At 43.9% G+C, this 24388-nt stretch overlaps 1 protein-coding gene across 1 annotated transcript in view; it reads left to right on the forward strand.

Annotated features, from left to right (window-relative positions):
• The window catches only part of kdm4b (lysine (K)-specific demethylase 4B), a 73524-nt gene that overhangs the window by 37616 nt on the left and 11520 nt on the right, over window positions 1-24388 (forward strand). The window contains exons 9-17 of the mRNA XM_078285658.1: window positions 7073-7269; window positions 9156-9391; window positions 12301-12530; window positions 13386-13506; window positions 15014-15171; window positions 16104-16308; window positions 18693-18769; window positions 19565-19620; window positions 19743-19851. Coding sequence (XP_078141784.1) covers window positions 7073-7269; window positions 9156-9391; window positions 12301-12530; window positions 13386-13506; window positions 15014-15171; window positions 16104-16308; window positions 18693-18769; window positions 19565-19620; window positions 19743-19851 — 1389 coding nt within the window. The remainder of the gene's footprint in view (window positions 1-7072; window positions 7270-9155; window positions 9392-12300; window positions 12531-13385; window positions 13507-15013; window positions 15172-16103; window positions 16309-18692; window positions 18770-19564; window positions 19621-19742; window positions 19852-24388) is intronic.

Below are 24388 nucleotides of genomic sequence, written 5' to 3' on the forward strand. Positions count from 1 at the left end.
ATAAAAAGACCGGATAAGCACGGAGTGAAAATTGGTTGTAAACGGCTGAAATCTGGTAGACAGATAGCCCTATATAGGCCCAGTGATCAGAAGTGATTATTAGATTTTGGTGGTGATCTACGATTTCTGCCATCAAATGATTTTCATTTTAGAGCCAAAACTATTATGCTGCTTTCATGTGCTGGTGGGAAAGTCCGACATCTTGGACTCCCAAGTCTTTAAGTGCTGCTAAACAGCATTAGTTTCACAAGATATTTTGTGTGCAACATCAAACATTTCTCTCTCTCTCTCTCTCTCTCTCTCTCTCTCTCTCTCTCTCTCTCTTCTCTCTCTCTCTCTCTCTCTTTCTTTCTTTTCTTTCTTTTCATAGTATGTTGGTAGAAAAATGCTATATTTTAAATTGACTTATAGATATTGTTTCTCTATATCCTGTGGCTCTATGTGCACAGTGGGGGATTTGAGTGACTTATACTAGCTGCTGGTTGTAGCTAAAAATCTTCAGCTTGTGATTTGGCCTAGTTTACAGCCTACATCATATTGAACACCAACTGAAATCTTCATATCCAGTCAAGAATCGAGGTCTGGAAAGTGGGAGAAAACGTGCAGCAACCTCAGCTAACCTAAAACTACACCGATGTCGTCATCACCACACAAACATCATTTTCCACTACGCAGGCCGTCGTAGCTTGTTCACTTTGAAGAAGTTCGGTCTGATGTGTGATTCAGCAGCAGTGAGACGACTTCACAGCATCCCGGCTCCGGCTGTTAGCTCCCGAGGGCCCGGAGTAAAAGATCATATCGAAATATAAAAGCAGCGTCTGGTTCTCTGCTACACGCCGTCTGTTATTGACACAAACCGTACCATCGCGTCCTTCCACTGACGCAGACCGCCTCCCTGCCCGCAGGCCGCTGGGCGTGAAATCGGCGGGGCGGGGGTTGTTTTTTTCGGACAGGACCCCGACTACAGCGTCCTCTGGAAGAACCCCCCCTTTCATTTTATTCCTCTTTGTTTCCTGGCTTTCTTCCCCCCTCTTTCCTCCACGTTCAACTTCATTTTCCTGTTCAGTTCCCCGTCTCTGCTCCCAGAGAGTGTTTAAAACACACACACACACACACACACACACACACACACACACACGCTCTCTCCCCTTTCCCTTCTTCCTCCCTGCTTGGCTGCAAGTCAGATTTATGAGATGCCAGTTTGCAGAAGTACTACTTCTCTCTCTCTCTCTCTCTCTCTCTCTCTCTCTCTCTCTCTCTCTCTCTCTCTCTCTCTCTCTCTCTCTCTCTCTCTCTCTCTCTCTCTCTCTCTCTCTCTCTCTCTTGCCCATGTGGCCAGTTGTAATTTAAGAACCAGTAGCCCACCCCACCCCCCCCACCCAGCACCCAAGGGAGCGTCTCCACCACATTCGTCTCAGTCTGATAGAGGAGATTGGTCCACTCTGCCCCGCTATTCTGGGTCGACAAATTGTCAGCACGACACACACAGACACACACACACACACAGTCAAAGGAATGTGAAAAAGAACAGCTTGGCCAATGAGACCCTCTCTCACTCTTTGTCACTCTCATATATTCATTCTTATTCTCTTGGGGAGGGGGGGGGGCAGTGGTGGCCTAGTGGTTACAGAGATCGTCCCGTAACCGGAAGGGCTTCAGTTCAATCCCCAAAACAGCCATGTGTCCAGTCAGCGTGCCCTCTTTTTGGCGGTCACCAAAGCCTTTATTTGTGTGCCAAAGGGGAAAAAAATTAAATGGAAAAACAAGCTGTAAAAACATCACTTTGAATGCAGTTCAGCCATCCAACCATTAGAGGGCAGTAATAACACAACTGGCTAATTGGCAAAGCAGAAGAAACTGCAGCCGATGTCTCATTGGTTGTGTAGGCATGACCCTCCCCCAATGTGCTGATTGGCTACAAACTGCAACTGTTGCCAACTCTTTATCATAGCTACTTTTCTGATCGCAAATTCTAGCTGATGTTTTTTTTGGACTATGGGGGAAAATGTCAATATGTTGACTTGCAAAGCGCCTGGCAGCAAATTCCCGGGGTCTGCGGGTCCTGAAAACGTGAATTTCATAACCTATTTTCATTAAAAGTCCTTAGTTTTCAATTCTGTTAATTTCAGTGGTGAAATTGGTCTAATGTGTCATTGTAGCCAGCATTAAGAAGGTGTTGAAAAAGTGTTTAAATTAAACTTTCAGACACCTTGAAATTGGTGCGGCTGATGACACAAATATGCAAATTAGCATATGACATCATCTGGTCCTGACCCATTTCAGACCAGGAAAAACCCTGCTTCTTCTGCAAGATCTCTGCCCCCCCACCCCACCCCCCCAATCATCTGTCCTTCAGCTTGGCTACGAAGAAAGCCACATGCTCTGCATCAATGATCTCTCTCTCGCTCTCTCTCTCTCACTCTCTCTCTCTTTTTCTTTCTCTCTTTCTCTGTTTCTTGCTCAAGCAGTCATCTGTTAACTCGTCTGGCTGTCTCTCCTCCCCCTGCCGAGCCTTATTCTGTCGGCACCAAATGCGACAGTGAACGATGGGCCTCGGTGCCGGATTCGTCACCGTTTGGGGGCTGCCAACGCCCGACAGAGAGGAGAGAGAGAGCGAGCGAGCGAGCATGGGCTTGCTGCATGTCTCATTCCTCTTAAGTTACAAGCTCCTCAACTGCTGACCCATCTGTCTGACTTGCTAAGCGAACGCACACCTGCAGTCGCTGCAAGCCTTCTGTCAGCACTCCTTACATGCTGTGTGTGTGTGTGTGTGGGAGAGCACTCACTTCTGCAGTATTGTTCTGTTATTTCAGACCTTTGCAGTCTTAATTAACAGTCTCATCAGCCTCGGTGGATATGCATTAATTCAGGGGTTTGGCGTCTTGCTCAGGACTAATGGCTGACGGTGGACGCATCGGCTGTTGTCGGGTTCAAACCTGTGACTTTTAAAGGGTCAAACTTGTCATTTTAGCCTGGATCACACAAACAAGTACCAAGTCATAGTACAATATCTCTATCTACGTAACGTCACCCACACGATGTGATAAGAGAGCAGCGACATTAGCCCCTTGCTGCCTTTTTAAAGTAATTATCTGCAACATTGTCATATAAATAAATGCCTCTTATTGCTAATTGATATAACACAATAGTGATTCAACCTATATCCAGTTCATGAAAGCTTCTCCATTGTCTGTTCTAAACAGCCGGTGTCTGGTAGCTCTTTGTCATGCGTTTTACGTTTCTGGTTTGTTTGGAATAAACAGAAGAAGAAGAAGAAGAAGAACTGGCTAGTTAGCATGAGCAGTGATAGCCACCATGGCTGAACAGACAAAGAAAACAGAAACTCAAACTGCAGCAACAGAAAATCCAAGCTCCGCCCCCACACTGTTTGATTGACAGGTGATCTGTGGGAAGTGCAGTGCAGAAACACCACAGCGATGAGGCTGAGCAACAAAGATAGGAGACGGAATCAAAATAACGAGGATCTTGCAGATTACCGCTTTTAAATATTTATGTGTGCCCTGTTGCAGCATCGTGTTGCTGAATGTTCAGGCTCTTTGTCCTGGTTTTGTAGTATTCTCAGTGAAAGCCTCTCTGCGTTGGGTTGGTGCTCAGTCACACTTTGCTGCCGTTCCCCCGGGCCTCCAGGGTGATTTCTCTGTCTGGGAGAGCAGCAGAAATCATGCTCCCAGTTCCCACACCAAATCACAGCACTTTCTCATCTTGAAAGTGACTCAGGGGTCTTTCTTATATTTGTTTGCTGGCATGGCTTGTTTTGGGTGAGTCCAGACATGCTTTGATAGGACGCACTGAAATCTTGTTAGACTTTGTTTATGTGCACCCTACGTCCGTGATAAGCAATAAACAAAATGCATTTTTGGCTTTTAGTTGTGTGGTAGACCTAATGCACTATTAAACTGTTAAAAGCTTAGACTAGAATGGTTGTTTGTGTTGCTCAGCACCCAGGGCAGAATATAGAATAAACAGAATATAATTTCAAATTGTCAGTATTCTACCAGCAAACTAGGCTTTTAGGAAAAAGTAGGACCTTGAAAAGATGGTTGTTACCTGCCAAAGTGGCTGGTAGGTTTGGAGTTCAAAATCAGAATCACTTTAATTGCTAAGAGAAATAAATATACATTAATTTGTCTTGGTGGCGTTGGTGCAGAGACATGCTGACAACTTTGAGTTTGACAGTAAATACTGACACACATGCAGGAAGGACAGTTTGCCTGTGCCCTCTTTATCACATTATAAGAAATGTGGTGTCATTCGTTTCACTGTGCATGAAAGGTGACATTGTGTGACAATCACATAGTCATCACTCTAGACACTCTGGGGGCTCCTGAATATAGACTCAGAACAAGCCAAAGGCAGCCTTTGTATCATCAAACCCTGGTACATTACAGATCTGACTTTGTCCAAGCAGTTTCTAAGGCCTGACAGCTAATGTACTTACTAGATGTATAATTTGTCTCTTACATACCTGTAGTACATACAAATGGGGAATCTCCAAAAAAGCCATTTGACGGCTTTACAGGGGAGTGTGTGTAGCACAGGCAACACATATTCGGAATATAATATATATATATATAGGAATATTTATAATTGGGATATTTACAGGCCACACATTCAGAATATGCCCTTATTCTGGGTATGCACCATATTCAGAATGTTAATGTGCTTGTAAACATAACGAAAAGAGAGAATGGAGGGGGGTGACATGCAACACAGGCCGTGAGCGGGGTGAGAAATTACCAGCAGCCAAATCCTGCTAAGTTTTGGTTGTTGCCTGTAAGACAGTCCACTCTACCAGCCACCTATGCTGGTAGCCAAACCTCATTTGGAGTTTGTATTCTATTCCAAAAACGTAGTTTGCAGGTAAAATAGTGAGAGCGGCTAGTGAATTCTAGTCTAGTCTTGTTTATTTATATAGCCATTTATCACAGTCAAGTCTCAAAGGGCTTTACTTTCCATCCTATACCATACCACATCATACGTATTCTGTACATACTACATATACTGTATATATACACATTATCGTAGAATTGTGCACAGTCCATAAATATATAGTGAAGATCAAGATTCTCTGGCCGGCTGTGGACAGCAGATTAGTTTCCTGCCCTGGCCAGGTCGGATTCAAACCCTCGGCGTTACGAGCACACGGCGTGTCCGTCCGCTGATCCATAGATCTCCCCGGACCTTTTGTTTTTCTGTGGCTCCAACAATTTAGCTTCATTAGGAGCCCAAGTATACTTCAGGGCTCATTGGCTGCCCGCCTCAGGGCGAGTCTTTGTTTGCCTGGCTTTTTTTCGTGTTTCTCCAAATGCGTTTCCCTCTACTAATGAAGTTTTTATCCGATAATAAAGTGCGACTTGTCTCCGCCCTTGAGGATGGCAAAAATCTCCATAACCCCTTAATAGTTTCATAAAAATAAAATGGGCCGCAGTATCCTATTACAAATGAAAATAGCGAAATGTTCCCCAGCACGCCGGGTACTATCGATGCAAGAAACGCATTTATCTCGTGTTCATTTGTGTTGCCTGTTGCTCTATTTTCAGTGAAGGTTTTATGATGGTAGCAATCAGCTGTAGCCCCCCCCCCTCCTCCTCCTCCTCCACCCCCCCCTCCACCTCCCACCCCGACATCTTATGTTTCTGTCCCTCAAGTGGTGTCTAGATGAGATGTAGGCTGGATATTGGTTTGCCGGGGAGGCGGAGGGCGAGCTGCTGTTGTGTTTATTACTCCCTCCCCCTCTTCCTCCATCTCAGTCTTACCATTCCTCATCTCTCTCTCTCTCTCTCTCTCCTCTCCCCTCCCTATTGTCCTGGTATCTCTCGCCCCTCTCCTCCCTCTCTGGCTGTCTGTGCCTCGGCTGCACTGCTGAAGAATGTTCCCAGTAATTGAACATAAGGCTCTCAGCACAACTCAGGAAATAGAAGGGCCAGAATGTAATACACCAAGCGGGGCACAAAAGAAAATAAGTTTTATTTTCATCTCTCTCCCCCCCCCCCCCCCCCCCCCCCCCCCCATCTCTTTGTCCCTCTCACTGTTTCTTCCCTCCTCCTTTCTCTCACCCCGTTCCCAACCTCTCCTCTCTTTGATTTCTCTCTCTCTCTCTTTCTGCTCTACCTGTCGTTCCACCACACCTACATAATGCAGTATTGGACCAGCGTAGTTTCATTTAACAGCTCTATCACTGCGCTTCTCCTCCCTTCCCCCCCCCCCTGTCAGCCGAATGGTTCATTGCCCTGTATTGTCATTATAAAAGTCTGCAGAGTCGTTTTGAGGTGTAAAGAAGTCTTATGCCTTCTGGTTGTTGATGCCAGCAATTTCATGTCTGTCTGTATCCGTCTATCTTTATGTCTCTTTCTCTCACACACACAATGGATAATGTTTCTCCCCCCGTTTTGATTGCCTCCCACCGTAGCCTAGGGTTCCAGCAAGTCATGTCAGATATATTATAATTGTACGATATGCACACATGATGTGGCGTCACCCTGTTCGTGACGCCAGTTGTTGCAGAAAAATATTCAGTCAATCATTCAGGGTTATCAATAAACAGGCTGAAGCTCAGTCTCTTGTAGTTGAGTGGCTTTGTTTGTGCACTGAGAGAACAAAGATGGTGGCAGGTGCTTTGCTCTCTGAATAGAGAAGCAGAAAAAATTAAGTAAGATTAAGGACAAGAAGTGTGTGTGAGGTCAAGTGCCTTGACTTTCTGATAAAGACAGGAACAGAACACGAAGATCTGGTAGGAAGGATTCAGTACTTTTCCACTCTGCAAGCAGATTCACACTAAAGAAAGAATGATATATTTAATGCATATAAATGATTAAAGCTTAATTTCTTCCACACATGAACATACAGTAACAAAGTGTTAATTAGACGTCGTAAAGTTATAATTCTCTACAGTTGCTGAGTTGTGAAAGCCATGTGTGAAAGCTGTGGCCTTTTATCATTTAAAGGAAAAACCTACACTCTTCAGCACTGTTCAGAAACAGCTATTGGTGCTATACCAGTCTCCCACTTCATTCACCTTCCCTCTCTTCCCTCTGCTCCCTCTCGTCTGCAGTGTACCTGCCGTAAGGACATGGTGAAGATCTCCATGGACGTGTTTGTGCGCTGCCTGCAGCCGGACCGCTACGAGCTGTGGAAGCAGGGGAAGGACGCCACGGTGCTGGACCACCTGAAGCCCACCGAGCTCGACAGCCCCCAGCTGGAGCTCTGGAGGCAGAACCGCGTCACGGTCCGGGCCAACCTGCTGCGGAGGTGAGAGGGCAAACCGCAGGTCATCCTGTGCATGCTGTCTGCATCTGTAGTTTGAATCCATTTCATAAGGTGTAGAGTTTCCTTTACAAAGAGCGTCTACACAACTATAGACACTTTCTGTACATACGGGATGTGTTGCCCTTTGTAGACCTGTTAATGTTAATACACACACATTTATATATTATACACACACATGTATATATGCTGTAACTTCACATAGTTTTTCCTCATATTCTCATTTTCCTCTTATATATTCCAGTATATTGAAATATGTTCCTTTCCTACTGTAAATATTTCATCTATTTTGGTATATTCTCATACTGTACAACTTTTTCAGTTGTTTCTCTGCCTCAGTAGGATCTACAGCTACTACTGCTGCTATATTGCACATCGTTTAATGCTGTAATCCGTGCCTTTTCAAGCTTCATACATCTCTACTTAACTTGTTCTAGTCTTGAAATTGTCAGTTGTGAAAGTTTATATGATCCTCATTTTGCTATGTTCATATTTACATTATATTTTCAGGGTATCCGCGGGTCATTAATAAGTATGAAAAAGCATTAAATCAATTTTGCGAACGTTAACGCCTTTAAATGTCATTAAAAAGTCTGAAATATAATTCCCAGAGGTCTTCAATATTTTCTTGATCATTTCAGCAATAATCAGTAATAATTTGCTGTACAAAATAACCATAATATATCAACGGGGGTTTGCAAGTGTCCACTGTTACCTCAGTGTTATCTAAACCAGCAGTCCGGCCCTTACTCTCTGTTTTGCTGGACATCATCCACACCCCTTGTGTTCGGGGCTTCTTTCAGTTTCATTTGTGCGACCACGGCAGAGCGAACTGCAACAGACTTGGAAAGCCTGACAAAGCCCGCAATACCAAAGCTGCTCCAAAACCAGAGTGAATATTGCTGCAGCATTTCAAAGGTGGAGGTAGCTTAGGACTCTCAAACCAAGACTGATGCGGAGTTGACCTTACATTTATTGGACAGGTAAGCAGCCTATGATGTAGCTAACGTTAGCCACACAAGCTACATAGCAAACGTTAGCTCCAGTGTTTCCCCTGTATCTTTTTTCTTACAGCGGGGGGTCGACGCTTTTTCCACGACCACACGTCACGTAAAGATGAGTCTAGACAGAAAGAAATTTGATAAAATAAATCTAGTGGATTTTCAGCAGCTGCGTCACTACTGAATGACTTCATTGCGCATAAATAAATACCTTTGAAGCAATATGCTAACAAACAACTGAGAGCTGCTAGACCTCTGGGTTAGCCGATATAGCCGATATATCACTGACTGTTTTACTTTACTTCATATATGATAGTTCTGTGGGATGTTTTAAAAATGTATACCAGTGTACAATGGTATATGTTTCCTCTTCACTTGGCATCCTGAACTGTAACACTACTTGGTTAGGTGGTGTCTGTTGTGAAAAGGGAGGGTGAGGCAGGTTGGGTGGAGCTGTGTGACTTGTGGAGGACACACTTTGCCGTTGTTGTTGTAGTTCCTAGGGCTGCCGTTAGATATTACTAAAAGGTCCATATTACTGATCCCTTAACCTAATTACTTGTTTGAATTCCTAAAAAACACACAGATTAAGCTGGAAACCTCATTCCAGCAATGAGATATCCACCATTTGGTTGGGGGAATTGCCTGCTCTTACAAAATTATTGGCTGACTAGAAAATAAAATTGACAATAGAATATTGTTAATGTTGTCATCCTAAGACCCTCACTTACAAAATAGTGACCTGAGGGAATGTAATGTCATTGGTTTATTTCAATAAGTTTTTTTGTTCTCTAAAATGGATATATAACTCGAACTAAGTTTTAATTGTTATAGAAATGTAATTATTATCTACCCATCTCTCTGCCCCAGGGCCTTGCAGAAGATGAAGCAGTTCCGCCGGCTGAAGCTGGAGGAGGTGAAGGTGCTGGCGCAGGAGGGCATCCAGCTGGACGCCGCCGACTACCAGCGGCAGGTGGAGGAGCGCGAGGCCCAGCGGAGGCAGGAGAGGGAGGAGCGTCTGGCCAAGGAGGCCATGCTGACGCTGGAGGCCATGGAGCGAGAGGAGCAGGAGGCCGCCGAGGCCGCCGCTAAAGCAGCAGCAGAGGGTGAGGAGGAGGAGGAGGAAGAGCGGTCAGGGATTCACTCTGTTTGTTTGTGTGTCTGTCTCTTTACAGCAAGGCCCTCGCACCGTCAGGGTTTGGGGTTTTATTCCCTGTGTAGCTCAAATGAAACAAAAAAAAAAAAACGTCTTTTCGAACTGAGATGGTCCAACGCAAACTTTCCATTTTTAATCTAAGTGACGTGCTCAAGTGAAAAAGTGCAAACCATTTGAGGCAAGGTTTCACCAATACAGGCCAGTTCAGTAACACTCAACTGAAGCTGCTGTTATCTGATATTTTGTGCTGATACTCTTCTCATTTTCATGGCAAAAAGTAAAAGTATTCAGTGTTTTCCCCCAGAATTTTCTTCTTGTCAGGGTGGAAACTCCTCAAACAGCATTTAGACCATCATGGGACACTAAAACTCTCCAAACTCTCCAGGTTAATGAAATTCTTAGGTCGATTAGCGGCTTCTTAAGGCAGGGTGAGGCAGGTTTCCTTGCAGGTTTTACAGACTGACGCTGCTGAGTAAAATCATGACCTCACATAACTGGTGTGGAACTTATTAAGTTTGGGCAATTCTAGCGAAACATTTTGGCAAACAGGCTCCTGTGTTATGATACAGAAAGACAGCTAACCTACCGGAGTACAGCATTATAGAAGAGTGGATCTGTTCTTCTTGACGAATGATGAATCTTGTGAATGATGCGGTTGTCCTGATTATTCCAGGACTCCAGTAACTTCAACTAAAGCAACAGTTTATGCTGCACGCCCAGCTAGGTGCAGTGGGACTGGACAGCATCTGTATCGGTTCACTTTGACACGTCACTTCAGATGTGGAATAAAAATGGAAACTTTGCATTTAGACATCTTGGTTTGATTTTTGTCTTCCATTTGCATCTCGTCTTCACCGGATGTTTGGGCTTGTGCACCAGTGTTTTACATGTGCAGTCACTACAACAGGTCCAGATTTAGTTAGTGTTATTTAGAGCATGGCACTAATATTGCCAGAGTTAGAGGTTCACCCAATCTAAAAATGTATGTAGTACTGAAAGGCATTTTGGATAAAGGCATCAAGCAAATGGCTTATGTTCTGTCATGTGGGACCTCAGGGGCGTCGTCGTTCTCTGTCAAAGTCGTTGAATACATTGTACAATCATTCAAAGAATATGATATGAAACGAATCCTTTTATAGCTGTAACATTCATACCTTGGATAGTGGTAGAAATTGGTTTTAGCTTTTGACATATCACAGAAAATTGAGCAACTGCGTAGGGATGTGTCTAGTAAGAGGCTGGGTGCCTCGAGCGCACGACACTGAAATAAAATCAATCAATCATATTCGGGATTTATATCGCAAACAGTGATATTGCCTTAAACAAATTGATAAATCCTGTTTTACGAGTATAAAGGTGTGTGATCCAGGGACCAAAAAAACAGGAGTTGTCTTCTTTAAAGTCACTAGGATAAGACTGGAAAAAACTCTCTCCCTTTCCTCCTTCAGTCTTATGCCTTCACCTCGCTTTTCTCTATCATACATTATGATTCTAGGGTCACAGGAATATTTATTTATTACATTTGTTGTCAGGCTGTTGTGGCTGACACTTGTAACCCTGATTATTGGTTGGTTGTTTCCCTATCTAGGATTTTGAGCTTATTCTACTCTTGCACTCATTGCAAGTCACTCTCAATAAGGGTGTCAGCCAAATGCTTATAAAATGTAAAAATAAGTGGTATACCCAGGGCGTAGTACATATTAATCCCACTTCACTGGTGCTTTTTTAACCTCTGTGTAACCAGGCAGGTTGACTGAAAAGCAGGTTGTCATTTACAGCAGCAGCCTGGGGGGAGTAGTCACACCGGGGCGTTAATGCCACGTCTTCTCGGTTAATCTACACCTGCTCTCTGCAAGCTGAAAATGGGAAATAAATTTAGATATAATGAATATAATTAAGTGTGTCGAGCCCGGCCCAATGGAAATGTGGGTTTGTTTTATAGCCGTGGAGCAGACAGTCCACCTGGAGCTGGAGAGGTGTTACTGTTATAGAGACTCTGAGAAGATTTACATTTACATTCTAGCTGATTCTCTTCTGCTGAGCGAACTGCAGCGAGCGAGCAGGTAGAGGTTCAAGGACAGCTGAGACTCTCGAAAACTAGACTAACCTGCTGCCTAAAGGGAGCTATTTCTGTCGGCACGCAAATATTATACAGTGACTTGCAAAAGTAGTCAGACCCCTTGACTTTTTGCACGTTTTGCTGCGCTGTTGAGTCGTTTCAAAATGCATTTTCTTCAGGATTTTAATCTGAGTTCTAGGCAAACCGCTCTATCCTATCAAAGTGAAAATAAATTTGTAGAAATGTATGTGAAAATATAAAATTCAAATATTTTGAATACGTTTTCAACCCCTTTGCTTCGTTTGGACTAAACTGCCACACAGCATTTCTTATCTGCTACTCAGATTTCGTACTTTACTTTGTTTTAAATTTGTCTTTATTGCTAATAAAGCTGAGATGAAGTCCCCTTACTAGAATTGGCGGATATATGGTTAATTTATGGTTTTATGGACATTAGAGTCCAGTTCTTGAGGTTTGAAAATATAAATCATCCCTTTCCAATCACTATAATTTGAAAATACACAAGGTGTAGTTTCAGTGGGTTTTTCTAGTCCATTTTCACTATGGAAGGCAATGGAGAAATCGGACAGGAGAAACTCAAATATTTCAAATTCTGTATTTTCCCAAACTGTGATAATGGGAGGGTGATGATTTACATTTTTCCCGATTTCCTCCACAAATGAACCATGTATCCCATAACGAAGGGACCTGGTCCACCCACTCCGCTCCCCAAATCTCTGTGCATCGTCCCCTCCATCCCCAACTCTTCTGAAGTTTTTCTCTCCGTTTCTTCCTCCCAGCACCGGAGCCCAAAGTCAACCCTCAGCCCTCGCCGGAGGACGCCGAGAAAAAGAAGCAGAAAAAACAGAAGAAGGTGTCGAATTTTCATCAGGCCATCACCGGGTTCGAGGAAGCGTTTGAGCAGTTTGCTACAGCCGGTGTCAAGAAGCGGAATAATGTCGCAGCCAGCCCGCCCAAGGTGGAAATCAAAAGTGAGAGTGACATTCCTGCAGACAGCAACGCCACCCAGGTGAGTTTGTTCACGACCAAACCGCTCAAAGTCAGATCAGATTTGTTCTTTGATTTGCTTGCACATTGACAAAGTTAATGTGTCAACAAGGAAGGAAACTTAACTTTTTTTGTCCACCGGCCACAGCTGCTGGTACATCCCGTTATTCAAAAGCCACTTTCATTGTTTTACCACTCAAATAGACTATGATAGAGCAGGACCTCCAAATTATGGTTGGTAACCTGCCACAGTTGCTGTTAAAGTAGACTAACTCAACAACTTTACCAGCTTACCAGCTTTTGGCTTGTGTGAATTTGATATACAAATTGGATCCACATGAAGAAAGGGAATTTAGGCGTGTTTAATCTGACTTTATGTAATTGACAGCCTAAAAATGAAAAGATACCAAAACAGATCTTTTATTGTGTACGGTTAAAACACGCAAACTGTCTAACAACCAAGGTGGCAAATAGATGACTTAATTTTCCCCTTGTAAGTTTAATGAATATAAAATACTTGCTCACGGCAAAACAAGGAATTAAAAAATCCTAGTCGCCTCTCTTTTGTAAATATTAAAAAGCCTGTATTTGCCTGTTGCAAGGTTAAAAACGCACAAACGTGTTGTGGCATCGCTGCCTTCATCAGGATGTCACCTGCTCATTTTTATTCCTACTGACAAGCCTAAAATCTAAAATGGGTGTTCTGTTGTGGCAGCTCTGCATGTGGGTTAAATCCAGTTAACAGTTGTATTACCCAGCCTATATTAGCATGCATCGTATTCAATACCTGCCTAAAAATGAATAGAGATCTGGGAAAAGTAAGGAGTTTTGAAATGGACAGTGTGAAGGAACCTTGTCTCTGTCACTGCGCCCTCAGTCGTCCTACTCCAAGCACAAGATGCCGACGGAGGTGAAGAAGAGTCGGCGCCACCCGCTCAGCAAGCCGCCCATGCGCTCGCCGCTGTCCATCGTCAAGCAAGAGCCGACCAGCGACGAAGGTGTGTGGCTGTTAATCTGTCATCTCTTCCTCTGTCCCCCTCTCTATTGGTCTGTTGCTCTGTCTCTACCGGGCTCAGACAGATATACTGCTTTGCCAATATTTATCAGGCTGACATTGGCTGTTGATTAAATATTGGATGTCGGTGTCGGTGTCGTCCACCTCCGATATGATGGAGGTTCCTCCGTGACTGCAGCTACAGAAAAACAGACTCTAAAACCTGCAGTGAAATTTGAAGATTTGCACTGCACAGTTTATTTATTTAATTATCAGTAATGTTTTTTTGTAAATTCTTAATTTAAAGTCGGTGATGTCTCCCAGAGTTTCTCTACCATTGAATAGGTGTGATGGGTCACTCTGCCTTAAAGAGCTGCCGACACTAAAAGAATTTCATCAGTCTGGGTTTCAGTGGAGAGTTTTAGTGTCCCATGATGGGCAAGAAGAAAACTCCCAAGGAAACACTGACTCATTATAATTTAATAATAATAATAATAAACAGTCAAATTTAAAGATACTGAATATTGGCACAAAATATCTGCCATCGGTAGCTTCTAAATAAAAATACTGTTAAAGAAATTCGGCCTTCAAAAAAAAATATCAGTCAAACCCTAACCTCTACATCTCTCCCTATCTGTCATTCTCCATCAATCTATCTTTATCTGCCTATCTCTACGGATCTGTCTTTCCCTCTCTCTTCCTCTGTTTATTTATGCTGTTCCTTCATGCATTCATTGTCCTCTCCGTAGTTTGAATGAAGACGCCATTTGTGTTTTGATTATTGATCCGGAGAAAGAAAAACAAAGCCGGAGTAAAGCTCCCCGTGGGGATAATGAAATCTGGACTGTAAGGCTCCTTTCCCCTCCCCTCCCTTTTGTCTTTTCCTTTTCATTTTCTGACCGACGGTTATCGATCCAGGGATCATGACTCCCAATTACCTGCTTTCAAAGTCACTTTGAGGCGGCAGCAGGGGACCGGACCTGGGGGCCCCGTCCTTGAGAAGGCTGGATGGACAACAGGGAGGAAAGGAAGGAGGGGAGGTGGGAGGAAAGGGAGAGTTGAAAGGCAAACTTGTGAAAGGAGCCTCCTGCTTTCTGTCCAGGTCCAGCGGACGGTCTGGGTCTGTAGCCTCGGGGGCTGCGCTGTGCAATTGATTGCAGACCCAGAACAGCGAGTTGTTGATGCCTGTGCTATGTGTGTTCATCAGCCAATTATACTGGAGTATTGCTGTTGTTGTTGTTATTGTCTGGAGCTGAATGTGCCGTTTCTGTCTCTTGGCCAGGCCTTCCTTGTTAAAGAGATCCTAGTGCTATATATCCATTTTTGGGGAAAGACATCATTACCAGGCTCTCATCTTTCAATATCTCTAAAATATACAATGGTCCAGTCTGTAAAAGTGTTTAAGCCAAGGACATAACTTACCTTCTATCCTAAAAAAAAAACTGTATTTGTTTTGCTTGCAGTAGGTGTCACCAATTTCTCTGATTTCTATACCATCTTTTTACTTCCAGAGCTGTCCTCCCCCATGCCACTGGATGGCGACAAGAAAGAGGAGCACCTGTGGCAGAACCGCTCTCCCAACTTCCTGACAGAGAAAGCCTTTAACGCCGCCGTGGCGACGCTCGAACCCCACTGTGCTATCTGCTCCCTCTTCTGCCCATACACACAGGTAGAAGCAGATGGTGTCAATGAAGTAGCAGTAGTTGAAGTAGAAGTAGAGGTAGTTGCAATAGTATTGGTGGCAGTAGAAGTAGTAGTAATGGTAGTAGTAGGTCAGTAATAATAATAGCAGTGGCAGTTGTTCAGTATTTGTAGTTGTATTGGTGCAAGCAGCATTAGTTTTTAGAGTTTTAATAGTTATTTTACTAGTTTTTCATTGATCCTAATGTGGGAAATTACTTAATCACCTATATCAACTCAAGTGATACACAACACAGAATGAGGCATATGAGTGATACTTTGACAATTAAATGAATGCATGAATGAAAGTCACAATGAGTGTTTGGAATCGAAAATTGCTATATATACACATATATTGATACCGTGCAAATTTCTGGTATTGGCATCAAACGTTATCGAAAAGCCTGACTTTTAGATTAAGATTTAGATTTAGATTAAATGAGAGCTGAAGTTAGCCTTTTTGTTTATGGGAATTTTGCACTGAGGAAATCAATTGAGCATAGTCTGGTTCTATTAGGAAAAGCAGATAGCATGAACAAATGTCACACAGAAAATAACATGCTCTGTTGCATAATGCATCGTGCTTTCATTCATCGAAGAAAAGTCTAGAAAAAAAAGTGTCATTTTGTAACCAGGACTGGAACTGGCATCTGTATCAAAACATTTCCAACGATGCTCAGCCTTAGCTAACATAGTATTAATAATTTAACAAGTGCGTTAGTGCTTTTTAGGTGTTCAGGGCGGTGCAGAAGGCCCAGTCTCCGTGTAAAGTCTCAGAGTTAGGATTGACCAGAAGGCCCCTGCCTAAAGATCTAAGGATGCACTTAGGATCATAAGGGGTTAAGAGGTCAGAGATATAACTGATGACCTGTAGTCAATAGTGTACTAATCCTGTCATCTTCTTTCTTTCTGCCCCATCAGCCCCACAAAGAACTCTTCCTCGCTAGCGACGCCCAGCGCGCCGCCATCCCCCGCCACGGCAGCCATACCCGCCCGCTGGTCCCGGAGATGTGCTTCAGCGCCGGGAACGGCAACACCGAGCCTCTGCCCTCCAACTCCCACATCGGAGAAGACGGCACCAGCCTGCTGCTCTGCTGCTCCTCCTGCTGCCTGCAGGTCCACGCCAGTGAGTAGAAAACCCTCCCAGAGTGAGATGAAATAAAGCAAGAAAGGAAAGTGAAACCAACCCAAAGGCTGAAAACACAGCATCATTGTGTTTAAAAGGCTTGTGACGTTATTCAGTGTCTCTTTCACTGCTGCCTTGTCTAAGTCTGTGGTTTCCGGCCAGGGAACCCCAGGCAGTCTTGAGTTAATTTCATTCACTGGAAGATAAGCACAATAAGAGAATGTGTAAAAAAAAAATACTATTTCAGATCAGAGGTTTCACTCTTCATTGCTACCTCCCCACCTCTACCATGTAATATCGCGATTCTGTCCCGCCAAGATTTCACAATATACAATATTATTGCTGTTTGCGCTTTTATTTTTTTTTTGGGGGGGGGGGGGGGGTATTTTATTTCTTCTAAATTACATCAGATTTCTAGGCTATTAGGGGAGGAGGTGGGGGATTCCGATATCATGGAAAATATCACAATATTCACACAATATCGCAATATTGGATAATATCAAATATCGGCCCAAGCCTGCATCTAACAGCAAAAAGGTGATATTGCAGGTAATATTTTGAGAAATTCGACAGGTAGGAGACTTCCCTAATGGTGTGGAACAGGGACTTATTTAAAGAAAAGGGGCATACATGCTCAATCTAAAGGCGAAAACAACCCAAGAAAATAGTTTTGCTCCCTGTTTGTTGTGGCAGAATAGTTTGATTCTGTTCAGCAGTGAGAGACTGGCAACTGTTGGCACGCTGCCACATTTGATTTGAACCACCCCGGATCAGATCGGGGCCTGGGCCAGCTGCAGGGCCAGACAAGGTTATGGACTGACAAGCTGTAGAGACGGCCTCTCCCCGGCCTGTCAAAACTCTCCGCTGTTCTCAACATGTTTTACCCCGGGACCCCTGAGAATACCGCTGGAGAATAAGCAGCGCAGAAGAGGAGACTCCACTACAGCAGCGCAACAAACTGTCTGCTCAATTCCCCCGCCGCCACGCTCAGAGGGGCTTCCTAGTTTAACTCTCCTTGACTCGGGGTAAACCAGCTAAGAGGCTGCTTGTGCAATGCAAAGGTCTCTCTGAAGGCAGCGCACCATAAACTTCCCCATCTCTTATTTACTCCGCTTTCCGCACTTGTTATCTTTTCTCAGAGATAGCTGGCTTTTAAGGGCATACAGCATCCGTCAAAGTGAAGCGTGAGAGGACAGGCAGCTTGTTAACATTGGGTGTGTGTGTGTGTGTGTGTGTGTGTGTGTGTGTGTGTGTGTGTGTGTGTGTGTTGTGCGCTGGGGGAATCTCTCTGCGCTTTCATCTCCTGCTCGTTGCCAAATAGTGAGATTAAGTCTATTTTGACCAGAGAAATTACGTCTAAGATGCTGCAATTACTCATTTGTTCAGGTGAGGAAAAAAAAAGAAAAAAGGGGCTAATTCAAAACGTGAGAGATCTAAACTAGGATCTCTTCTTTCTGTGTTGTATTGTCATATTTTATTTCTTATTTATCACTTTGCATCTATGTTTTATCATGGTGCAAATAAACAACAAATCTGTTAATTTAGGGACATATGTTAAAAAAAGAATCACTGCTTCTGTAATGAATATTTGCTTTTGTCTGCACATGTGGATGTTTTTGTGTCAGCCAGCAAAGGCAAGCATCTAAAATTACCGCATGGATGAGCACACACATGGTCTAACTCACACGCACACACACACACACACACACACAGACCGAGCCTCTTGGGTTCTTATTATCCCTAAAGCTGGACTGTACCTCCAAACAGGCCAGTTCATTAGTCATCCAGGGATGAGCCGGGCCGGCCGGGGAAGCAGCGCCGCTATTGATAAGAGGACATGAAGCAGAAAGAACTCCTGTCAAAAACACACACGCTCTGCCCTCCGTCCCTCTGCTCCTCGTTGTTTTGGGGCGGACGTCCAACTAAAAAAAAATCATTCAAACCTGTCTAGGTGTTACAGAAATACACCAGCCTTTTGGCAAATAAGCTCAAATTGGAATTGCCGTGACGAGGAAGACGGATCAAATAAATTTATGAAGCGCTAACAAACTGGTTAACAAGCTGGTTTGTCGCAAAGTGCTTTACAGAGAACAAAGGACACAAATACAGTGGGGAGGAAAAGAACGATAAAAACAAGAGGTATAAACAAGACTGTGCATTTAATACATTTTGAGATATGGTGCCAGAGCCTGGCTTGAGGCCTAAAAGAGACTTCCCCATATTTCAGTGCAACACTGCCAGGGTGAGGGGGTCCGTTCCCATCCGGGCCACCCTTGCTGAATACACCCATGGCATTGGAAGGTGCTTTTGGATACAAGTGTCCACTAAATGCGATATGTTATGGGACAGAGTTGTGAAGTCTTGTTTTCTCTCCTCTGCTACAGGTTGTTATGGTGTGAAGCCGGACTCCGTCGGCGGCTCCTGGACCTGCTCCCGGTGTGCAGCGGGCGCCTGGACAGTGGTGAGTCATTGCACAACGGGACGCAAAAACAAAATCTCAGGGTTCCTACATAGGTCCGGAAAACTGTGGAAAATTGGTTTGATCTAGCCTGATATTCAGACTGAATGGCCATTTCGTTCCCACTCCATTATTCAGCCTGAGATTGCTGTTTTCTGTGTGGAGGGGCGGCAGCCGGTTAGCCAGCGGATTTACTCACTTTACCGAGAATGTCAGTGGTTTTTGACAAAAATATTGCCTTTGCAAAGACAATATGTTGGTTAAGCAGGTGATTTCAACAAATCTATTCTTCCGAAACGCAAATACAACTATTGTCCCGCCGGCAAAGGCGCAGATCGACTCAATTGTTTCTCCGAGCGAGAACCAGCCGTTGACGAGGGAAACACCAGACTTTCTGAATCGCTCAACAAAATCAGAAGAGTGGGTGGGACGAGATTCAGGAGTCTGGAACCAAGCTAGTTTTGATCCTCTCCAGGACTAGAAAAGGGTTGGGATTGGACAAAACAGTCTGGAGAAGTTGGGGAAAATATTGTTGAGTACTGTTCGTACATGTAGCTACAAGTATTATCCAGATACAGAACCACCATCGTTTCACATACTGTAAAAAAGGATCTTCACCTATAGAGTGATATGGACTAGTTGATCATGTTGCCCTGCCGCTATCAACATGCATCCAAATCCAGTCAAGAAGTTAATGTCTGGAAAAAGTCTGGAAATGTAAAATGTGTGTGAACCCAGAGGTCTGGACCTAAACCCTCACTGCCCAAACCTAACTCCATCTGCTTTTCTGTTTTCCAGGAGTGTTGTCTCTGTAACTTGCGGGGAGGAGCCTTGAAGACCACCACAGACAACCGGTTAGTGGTCCACATTCGCTCAGTTCAGTTTCTTCCTACTGCATATCGTTTTTCCATGGCCATCTCTGACCGGCTTCACGAGTTTATAATGTAACGGTGCCTCCCTCCCTCCCTCTCTCCAGGTGGGTCCATGTGATCTGTGCCATCGCCGTGGCCGAGGCTCGCTTCGTCAACGCCATCGAGAGGGAGCCGGTGGACGTCAGCGCCGTCCCAGATAAACGCAAGAGTCTGGTAAGTTTGGGTAGAGACGGAGGAAAGGGCTGCGGTTATTTACCTGTTGACTTTACCTTACATTTTACATGTCAGGTGTTTAGCCCACACTGTTAAAATGAGTGAGCAACGTCAAGCTCAAGAAAACATGGCTGTTGATGGACCCATGTTGGCTGTTGGAGGTATTGAACCTTCAACCTTTCCGCCAAAAGATGGTCTCTGTAATCAATAGCAGGGATGGGACAATATATCGAAATTCAATATATCACAATACAAAAATGTGACAAAACGTATCGTGGGTCAGAGAAACGAATCGCGATATAAGCTCCATTTTATTCTGCTGTAGTAATCACAATTGAGACAATTTCACAAGCTCTCCATCCAAATTATATTATTGTCACTTTGTAATGACATTTTTAAATTGTTGTTTACGTTCTAGCAGCCAATGCCATCGCTAGAAAGATTTGTGGCTTTGATTGTGGCTCAGAAATATATAAAAAAACTTAATTCTGCACAGTCAGACTTTGTTGTTGTGCTTATGTCACTTTCACGGTGTTGATGTCAAACTAAGTCACAGGTAAAAGGCGCCGGTTGGCATCCAACTACAAGTTAGAGCGTCTTTACAGTTTCCTCACCTTCGCTCTCAAAATGGCCGCCACCACCAACTTGTCAGTTTCCTCGATTCCTCACCGCAACTGTTGAATTTCTCCTTCCTCGCTCTTGTCCTTCGTTATCTGTATCCTCTCTCCATCCCTCATTTCCCTCTCTCGCTCTCGCAGTCTTTCCTGCACTTTCCGGCGTTTGCGTCTTTGTTGCGCTTCCCTTCTCTATCTGTCACTCTCTCTGTCACCATCCCTCCTTCTCTCGGCGGATGGATGGATGGTGTTTCCGCGAGCCGAGGAGGACGCGGGGGTAAAATAGATGTGCCGAGCGGAATGGCTGAATAATCAGCTGTCATTTCTCACTGCACCAAATGAACTGCATCGATCCCGCGGGCAGGAGGCAATTTCTCCATCGCTGCCGCGCCTTTGAGCACACCCCCCTCCCTCCCTTCCCTCTCTTCATCCCTCCATCCCAGTCTCTTCTCCTCTCTCTCTCTCTCCGTTCACTCGATCCCACTTCACAGGCGGCGGTGCGGCTCGGTGGCGCATTGTCACAAATCTACAAATAATGTCACCCCCTCCCTCCCTCTCTCTCTCTCTGAATAATCTATCAAAGACAAGCCGGGTGTCATTTGCATCCAAGTGCTGTCAAAGCAGGTTTCCTCCACCTCTTCTTAAAAGGCCATGAAAAGAAGCTCTGCGCTCTAATGATTCGGATGACTGAGCTGATCAAATGTGAACACGCACCCTCGGAGCCAGTTTATATTGCACCGTGCTCAGCAAGCAATCCGTGTTTTCTTTTTTTGTTGTTTTTTTTTTCCTTCCCCCTCCATCTTTGAAAGTTTGGTTTTCGAGGAGAGAGAGAGGTTCCACACGAGCTGCGTTTGTCGACGTTTTTTAAGAATTTCTCAGCCGCACTAACGCTGCACAAATCCTCAAAAGATGTACTTTTCCCAAAGGAGGCGACGAGCGTTGGAGGTACAGAGATTTTTCCTGTTCGTTAGAGAGCAGCCTCAAGCTCCAAAAATGCAAGCTGCTTAAATAAATCATCCTGCCATCCTTAGAAAACTGTTGAATCTTCCACCTGTCCACTCTCCCTTTACATGCTTAAACACACACACACACACACACACACAACTCACCAAAATTATCCTTTTATCGGTTATGTTTATCATATCTGCTGCTGTAATTTCGTAGCAGTGTGCCTCAGAAATTAGACAGACAGTGTAACCAAAAGGTCACAGGTTTGAATCCAGCAACAACCAGTGTGTGTCCATATTGTCAAAGTGTCCTTGAACCGACAACCTGTCATTATAAGTCCCTCTGGATAAGCTTAAAAGGTGAAATTAAGTCTGGGTTTGGTAGGTTTCTTTCAAGATTGAATTATTTTTAAAGTATGCATTAAATGTACACTACCAGTCAAAAGTCTGGACACACCTGATTGAATGTTCCTCATTCTCTTAAAGCCATTTTGATCTAAAGGCTTCTGCTTAAATGCTTGAAATTAGTTTCTTAGACAAATATAAATAGTGAAGTTGATCCTATGTGTGAATTTCTTTCCAAAGCCTTTGCCTTTCCATCAAGGCAAAGGGCGGCTGCTTTAAAGAATCGAAAATATAAGATAGTTTTGATTTGTTTAACACTTTTTTGGTCACTGCATAATTCCATTTGTGTTATTTCATAGTTCTGATGTCTTTATTGTTATTGTAAAATGTGGAAAATGTTAAAAAAAATAAAGACAAATGTGGTGTGTCCAAAATTTTGACTGGTAGTGTAAATGCAAAAAGGGCAGATAGGGATAAACAAACAAATGAATAGAGACAAATAAAGGAGCCTTTGATGCCGATAAATTTCTCCCATGCTCCTCTGCTGTTGTATCGCACCCCCCCCCCCCCCCCCCCCCCACGCGCCCCCCGCCCGCCCGCCCGCCCCGCCTCCCTGTGATTCTGACAGGTGGAAAACTATAAATTGGTCGTTGTCCAGCCGGTGAAATATCACATGGCACGGCCCTATTGAGAGCTGTTGTGCGTTTCCCCGCGCCGGTGCAAAAATGAAGTATTGGCACTTTAATAAAGAATTTTTATTTTTTATTGATCTCCTTCCCCGCGCTGCACTACGGCTGCACCGCTGTGTGATTTGTCAGAAGGAGGAAGGAGAAGAGAGGAATGAAAGAGAGGGATGGGGAAGACATGGAGTGTGTGTGTGTGGGGGGATGATAGATAATCACAATAAAGCAAATACACAGAAACATACCAGCCACATAAAATAGAACAATTGACAGAGCAGTAGATTGAATGAACAGGGAAGTGGAGGGCGGAGTCTATTTGTTACAGCTAAGCAGGTTTACATGGGTTAACTGTATAGAATTACACTGATTAGGGAATCGGCTTTATTTCTCTGCGTTAATATTTTTATCAGGGTTTTAAAGGGAGGTGATGTTTTTGGGAAACACCTGAGGATGGTGTGGTATAGAGACGATAATACAATATGACAGACACAATGCTGTTATCTCGTCTTCACTGCATCCCTGCCTCCCATCTCTGTCTCTCTCTCTCAATTTTTCATTTTTTTTTCAATTCAAGGTGCTTTATTGGCATGACAGTTCACAAAGAAACAATATTGCCAAAGCATGTTACAAGAAATTAATCATCAATTAACCATCTCTCACACTCTCAGTCACACTCTCTCTCTCTCTCTCTCTCTCTCTATCTCTCTCTCTCTCTCTCTCTCTCTCTCTCTCACTCACTCACTCAGTCACTCAGTCACTCTCAAATTCAGATATGCTTCATTGCCATGACAGGAAAAAAATAATATAATAAAATATAATGAATAAACAGTAATCTAATGTATAGCAACAATCATCAACAACAGTATAATCAAAAGCAGTTCAGTAATGTTACTAGTTCAGTTACATTTTGCAGTTCAGTTCATAGCAATATTGGAAAGAGAAGAACTCTTTTGAAAGAGTAAACGGATATAAAGGGAAAAGGAACAGACAATACATTTTCAACATTTATGTTTTTTCACACAGCTGATGGCGTTTCCTCAGTGTATTTGGTTTATTGTGAACTAGCAGCTCAGTTTGTCCAGACAAACTGAGCTGCTAGTTCTCTCTCTCTGTCTTTCTCTCTGTGTTTTATCTGAATGGAGAGACAATAAAAGAGGGATAGGGATGAAGGAAGAGATAAGGAGAGAGATGGGAGACATGGAGGGTTGAAAGTGAAGAATGAACAGGTAGTAGGTTGTTGGAATAGAAACAGGTAGTCAGATGATTTGGGGGGAGGGGAGGGGGGGGTTTACCTGTCAAAGCGGCTGGGAGAGCAGACAAAGTTCCCAGCCACAGGCAAAGATTTAGCAGCATCTGGCCGGCCGGCTGCTGGTAATTTTCCACCCGGGATGAGAGCAGGGAGAGGGGGAGAGAACGGAGTAAACGTGGAGAGGGATTTGAAGAGAAAATCGCTACAAGACAGAATAGCAAATGGCCTTGTATGAATGTGCAAAGTAGGGTTAGAACGAGTGATGCAAGACGCTAAAGGATGCTTAGAAAGAGTAAAAGATGAAACGAACCGTTTTGAAACTGGTAGCGACGGTTCAGGTAGCTGTTATCAGCAAATAAAAAGTTGCTTTTTAACAAAATATTGCCCTTTTTTTTCAGCGAACCTCTGAAGAAAATCTCGTCACGGTGTCTGCCGCTGATGACTGCACAAGCTTTTGATGCGCAGAAGCTCTCCACCTCAAAACGTCCATTCTATTTTTAATGATTAGAGACTTGTTAGAGCGGAGTACCAAACAGAATCAGAGATGTGAGAGAGGAGAAACCGATTAAACTGCTGATCCTTCGCACCATCTATGTTTCATCAGGGTTCCTACGGTCTCCGGTTGGAGTTTGACTGCGTGCCAAACCCGACTGAAACACTGAGACGTCTTTGATTCTTACAGCTTGTTTTAACCTGCTT

Source organism: Centroberyx gerrardi, chromosome 9, assembly GCF_048128805.1.
Source record: "Centroberyx gerrardi isolate f3 chromosome 9, fCenGer3.hap1.cur.20231027, whole genome shotgun sequence".
Lineage (NCBI taxonomy): Eukaryota > Metazoa > Chordata > Actinopteri > Beryciformes > Berycidae > Centroberyx > Centroberyx gerrardi.